Source organism: Anser cygnoides, chromosome 10 (genome assembly GCF_040182565.1).
Source record: "Anser cygnoides isolate HZ-2024a breed goose chromosome 10, Taihu_goose_T2T_genome, whole genome shotgun sequence".
NCBI lineage: Eukaryota > Metazoa > Chordata > Aves > Anseriformes > Anatidae > Anser > Anser cygnoides.
This window is the reverse complement of record NC_089882.1, coordinates 18703851-18709850: the sequence shown is the minus strand read 5'-3', so window position 1 is coordinate 18709850 and position 6000 is coordinate 18703851. Positions and strand designations below refer to the sequence as shown.

At 60.9% G+C, this 6000-nt stretch overlaps 1 protein-coding gene across 1 annotated transcript; it reads right to left on the bottom strand.

Annotated features, from left to right (window-relative positions):
• Positions 1-1289: 1289 nt before the first annotated feature.
• LOC136791640 (PHD finger protein 7-like) lies at positions 1290-4065 on the bottom strand. The gene is made up of 9 exons (XM_067003382.1): positions 4023-4065; positions 3604-3695; positions 3409-3510; positions 3022-3146; positions 2668-2830; positions 2471-2577; positions 2266-2379; positions 1998-2116; positions 1290-1471 (listed from the first exon to the last, which is right to left on the bottom strand). The coding sequence occupies exons 1-9, from the start codon at positions 4063-4065 to the stop codon at positions 1290-1292; spliced, it is 1047 nt and encodes a 348-aa protein (XP_066859483.1).
• Positions 4066-6000: the final 1935 nt, after the last annotated feature.

Sequence of the window (6000 nt, the reverse complement as noted above, 5' to 3'; positions counted from 1 at the left end):
CAGTCTGAGGGTGCTGGAGCTGCTGCTCTCGGGTACCAGGGAGCCAAGGAGGGCCCCAGTCCTGCCTGGCTGGCGGTGCTGGGGCTGGTGCTGCCCGACGGTGGGGAGCCTCAGGAGGACCCCGGTGCCGCCTGGCTGCTTGCGCTGTTGGTGCTGCATTCGGCAGCTAGGTAACAAATCGTCTTGTTGGTATTGCTTACATCACCCTCGGGGACTAGATGCCCACATCGGTGGCGAGCAGAACCTGTGCTTGAAACATCTTGGTATCTACCTTATTTTGTCATACCACTCCCCATTATTCCAAATTGTCAACAGCAGCCTTGCGAAGCCCATGCATGTGATAAGGCCCCGTGGTGCGTTATGATGCCCAAGTTCAACGTGGGTGGGGACGGCAAGGAATTGTAACTGCGTGCAATTGTGGTTGTGCAACAATCACACCTAAGCATGGTTTTCACTTGGATGTGGGAGATGCAAGCTTGTATCGTACTGATTCTGACCTGAAAACTCATGGGCCTGCGCTAATGAATGCGCAGTTAGAAACAGAGGGGTGTTTTAATGGAGAGAAACAGAGGGGTGTTTTAATGGAGTGCAACTTTGGAATCTCACAGGGAAAGTTCATACTACAATTCGTCAAAGACACTTTAATTTCGTGGCTCCTAACTCTACGTGCCATAGTCTACAGGGTGACGGTTGGCTAATAACTGGGACATGTGCAGCCCAAACGACATGTCTGGCTGTGTAGATCGTAACCCCTTCTGGACAATGTGATTAAGCCAAACGTGCTTACTGGAATTGCGTTGCTTTCCTAATCAATCTAATGGGGGGGAGGGAAGGAAGCAGGGAGACACGGCTTAGTCGTGCGAGTGAGGCTGAAGCCGACGCGCGTGTGATCTCTCAGCACAGATGGGATTGGCAGCAAGCTTTATTGTGATGGCGGCTGGGGACTGGAGCCAGGACGTGGGGCTGGAGCACGGCTGCTCCCGTGGCGTTGTTCAGGCCGGCCGTAGGGATTTGGGGCCCGATGTTGTAACAGGGAGCGGCTTCGCATCCGGACTGGCCCGGCGTGGCTGGAGCGGCTGCTGCGTTCAGGCACCGGGGAATCGCTGGAGGACCCCAATGCCGTTTCGCTTTCAAAGCTGCTGCTGCTGCTGCCCTGAGCACTGGGGGTTGTAGCACGTCTGCTCCCACGCCGTCTTTGGGTCTGCCTCTGGGTATTTGGGGCCTGATGTTGTAACGGGGAGCGGCTTCTTGTCCGGGCCGTCCCCTGCTGGCTGGAGCGTCGTCTCCGCCTAGGCCCTGGGGATCCACTGGGGGACCCCGATGCCGCCCCCCTGGCAGATCTGGTGCTGCTGCTGCTCCCAGCACCGTTTTCTGGTGCGTGGCTGCTCCTGCGGCGTCTTCGGGGCCGGCTCTGGGGATCTGGGGCTGGACGTTCCAGCGGTGAGCGGCTTCTTGTCCGGGGTCGCCCCCGCTGGCCGGTGGGGTGTCTGCCTTCAGGCACCAAGGAGTGACTGGAGGTTCCTGGTGCCCTCTGGCTGGCCAAGCTGGGGGTGCTGCTCCCAGCGCTGGGTTCTGCAGCACGGCTGCTCCTGCGGCGTCTTCTAGGACTGTGCCAGGTGTCTTGGGCCTGATGTACAGGCTGGCAGATTGTCCCCTGTTCTGTCCCTGGCCTTCTCCTCTCAGTCTCCTGGGAACTGTGGGATGGCCCCGGTGCTGCCTGGCTGCTGGTGCTGCTGAGGCTGCTCCTTTCGGGTGCTGGGGAGCCACGGGAGGGCCCCAGAACCTCTGGACTGGAGGTGCTGGGGCCGGCGAGCCCCAGATTGCTACTGGAGGCTGTAAGGGGAGACAGGAAGGTGAGTGGGATGGACTTCCAGACCCACGGCAGTAGAGGCTCTGACCCGTCCAGGGTCAGAGAGACTCTGGCAAGGCTGCCCTGAGCTCCTGCAGCCAGGCCTGGCCTGGCCACAGCCCAGCAGCATGAGGCCTTTGCCACTTACCAGTGCCCACGCCAGCGCAGCTGTCGCACTCCCAGGTGCCTGTGCTGTTGGTCAAGTTGGAGCAGCGCCGGTGGGTGCCTTCGGCAGCACAGGAGCGGCACAGGAGCAGCTGCCAGGGCCTGGGGAAGCAAAGAGTTGTGGGTGTGAGGACAAAGTGTCTGAGCCAGGGAGTGGCTGGCACATCCCTTGTGCTCTGTCCTGGCTCCCCCAGCATGTGCTGAGGCTGAGGACGTGGGCAGAGCCCCAGATGGCTGCTGAGGCAACTCACCCCTGTCCCTCCGCCTGCTCCCTGCCTTGTGGGTAAAGGCATTCACTGACATCACAGCGCTGGTGCCTCTCTTGCAGCGATGCAAAGGCGTTGCCGTCCTCCCAGGTTGGTCCTCTGCAAGAGAAGGGAGGGAAATTGTCCAGTCCCTGGCCATGCGCAGCGCTTGTGCCCTCGTGTCTAGAGAGCAGGGCAGAGGGACACCAACCTGACTGGGACTTGGATCCCCATGATGGACATTTCGGAACGGAACTCCACCTGGTTTCTGCAGATGGGGCACTGGAAGTAGAGAATGCCTGCACTCACAGCTTGTCCCTGCAGAAGAAACACATGCGGTGAGAGGTGAGCGGGCCCTGGTGCTGCTGAGCACCTGCCGTGCGCGCAGGGTGAGGGGAGGGCTCCTACCTGGATGCAGCCCCGGTGGAACCAGGCGTGACTGCAGGCTGGGCACACCATGGTGTGGTAGGACTTGCTGTCCCCCACAGGGTCCATGCAGATGATGCAGATGGTGTCCTGCTCCGGAGCTGCCTGCACTGCCTGCTGAGGGCGGTGCTCCCAGCAGAAGGACCTGGCGGGGAGAGGGAAGGGAAGGGCAAGGTGAGAAGTGCTGGGCCTGCCGCGGTTGTGGTGAGGAGGGCAGAGGAACGTGAAGGAGCCCCAGGCCCATCCAGGCTCTGGCGCTGCCTCCGGCTCTGCCAGGCTGCTGGGAAGCACCAGCGTGGGGTCCTCTCTTGCTTGGCTGCTGCTGGCAGCCCTTACCTGTACTGCCCAAAGAACTGGGTGACGCATTCTCCCTCCGAGGCGCAGGGGAGATGGAAGCTGCGTTCACAGCCTGTCTCCGTGCAGGTGATGGTGGCCCCTCGCTCGCCACAAACGAAGCATTGCTGAAAAGAACACAGCAGCCCCATTAGCACCAGGCTCGATGCCGCCACCGCTGGCCCCACACCCCTGGGCAGGGCAGGGCACAGGGTGCGGGCGCTGCTGGGTCACGCTCTGCAGACCCCCCTGGCGGACAAGGCTCGTCTGCCAGAGCAGCAGTTTGTCCCGGAGCAGGTTGGAAAGGCTGGCATTGCTGCCTTGGGGTCCAGGCTAAGCTCGCGGGAGCATCTCCTGGCCCAAACCTCCCTGTTCCCATCAGGTCCTCACCTTCTGGGATGCCCGCTTGATTGTGTGCTGTATATCCTCCAGTAAAAATCCCAAAATTCCGTCGTGTAGTGATCCAAGCCGATAAAGGCCATTCGCAAGAGACTATAGAATGGAAAAAAGCAGGATCTCGTTAGGGGTCATAGTTGAAGGGACCGTCCCTGGTGGGATGCTGACGGGAACCCTGGGGGAACTCACCAGGCAAAACGTGTGGGCACAGAGTCCATTCCTTTTGTGTATGGGGCCGCAGATGTTCGGGTCAGCATCTGCCCGGCCACACAGCATGCATGCTGGAGGGGAGAGAGCAAATGGCACAGCCATTGAGCACCTTTGCGGGGCCAGGTGTCCCTGAGGGACTGTCCCCAAGGGCCTGTTCTGTCCCTGCCATGCTGGCTGATGGGCAGGGCCAGAGGCTGTGGAGGGGAAGGAGGCACAGCAGGCACAAGGGTCCCAGCAGGCACCCACAGCCCGACCTGGGCCCCCCCTGCCAAGGAGCAGAGGGGCCCTGCCCCGGGGTGGTTGGGGAGCCCCTGCCTGCCCCTGCCTCCCCTCTCGGCCACAGGCAGCCCTCCCAGCCCCTCCCCGCCCTCCTGTGGGACGGGATACTTTTCTCTCACCTTGCTCCCTCGAGTCGGGAGCCTTCCGCTTCATTTCAGACATGGTGCACTTGGACAGCGAGCACTTGGAGAGTCACTGCCCCAGCGGTGCCGGGGTTTCTCCTCCACACGCTCCTCTGCCGACCCTGAGGGAGAAGCAGGACGAGGGTGAGTCTGCAGCACGGGCCCGAGGTGTGCAACCCCTCCTCCCTCGGCAGCCCCCGGCAGCCCCCTCCTCCCTGCCCTCTCCCCAACTCACCAAATCGCACTGAGGCACGGCCCGAGCCCAGCAGCCTTTTATATGCTCCTCGCCCCCGCGGGTCGCCATGGCCAGCCATTGTGACATCACCACCGCACGCCCCCCGTTTGGGCAGGGACGCCCAAAGCTACCTGGCACCCACTGTGACAGAGCCCCCGCCTCACAGGGGTGGCTGGAGGTGCCACGCTGGGGCCTGGGCCCTCGGCACCCAAGCAAGAGGGTGGCCGCTCTTGCAGCCGGCACAGGCTCAAATGCCGGGTCCCGCGACACGCGGCGGAGAGGAAGGATTGCTTCCCTCGGCCTGCTGGCAACGCTCCCCGTGCCACAGGCAGGAGCGGAGATGTCCCTCGGACAGGGCTGCAGCCCTGGAGTGGCGGCGCCTGCACCGCACCTTTGGGCCAGCATTGCCGCCCTCCGGGAGAGCCGCAGGACACCTGGCGTTTGGGTCACAGCTTGCTCCCTCCTCACGTCCTTCTCCTACAGAGTTTCTCGAGAGCAGGGTGAGACCAGAGCTCGTTGTCTCCCCCAGACATCAGCAAGAGACGTTACAAAGCCAGCGGTCTTAATCGTCTTTACTGCAGTTGACAGTCCAGTCTGAGCCCTGACTCCTTTCGCCAGCTCTCACCATCAGGGTTCAAAGCCTCCTAATTAGAATCACAGAATCGTAGAATCATTAAGGGTGGAAACGTCCTTCAAGATCATCTGGTCCAACTACCCCTACTACCAATGTCACCCACTAAGCCATGTCCCTAAGCACCATGTGCAACCTTTCCTTGAACACCCCCAGGTGACTCCACTACTTCCCTGGGCAACCCGTTCCAATTCCTGACTATTCTTTCTGAGAAGAAATTGTAGTGGGCTTACTTGGCAAGTTCTGGTAGCAGGGGCCCATAGGGGTGGCCTCTGTGAGAAGAATCCAGAAGCTGCCCCATTTTAGATAAGGGCCCTGCTGCTGTCCAGAGCCAAGCCAATAAGCGACGTTGTTTGCGTCTCTGTGAGAGCATATTTAAGAAAGGGAAAAAACTGCTGCGGAACAGCAGCTGGGAGAGAGAGAGGAGTGAGAAACAGCCTTGCAGACCCCAAGGTCAGTGAAGGAGTGGGAGGAGGTGCTCCAGGCACCACAGCAGAAGTTCCCCTGCGGCCTGTGGTGAGGACCATGGTGAAGCAGGTTGTCCCCCTGCAGCCCACGGAGTACCACGGTGGAGCAGGGTTCCACGCTGCAGCCCGTGGAAGAGGCCACGGTGGAGCAGGTGGACCTGCACTGAAGCAGGCTGCAGCCTGTGGAGGACCCCCGCCAGAGCAGATTGCGGGCCGGAGCCGCAGCCCGTGGAGAGGAGCCCACGCAGGAGCAGGTGACCTGGCAGGAGCTGCCGCCCGTGGGGGGCCCAGGTTGGAGCAGTGTGCTCCTGATGGATGGACCCCGTGGTACGGACCCGTATCTGGAGCAGTTCTTGAAGAGCTGCTGCCTGTGGGAAGCCCACGCAGGATCACTTTGGGAACGACTGCATCCCACGTTGGAGCAGGGGAAGAGAGTGACCGAGAAGGAACGGCAGGGACAAAGTGCTACAGACTGACCACAACCGCCATTCCCCCATTCCCCTGCTCCGCTTGGTTAAAGAGGTAGAGGAGGGTGGATGGGGGGAAGGTGTTTTGGGTTTCTTTCTTTTGTTCCTCACTTCTCTAGCTTGTTAGTAATAGGCAATAATTCTTAATGTCTCCCTTCTCTGAGTCTGTTTAGCC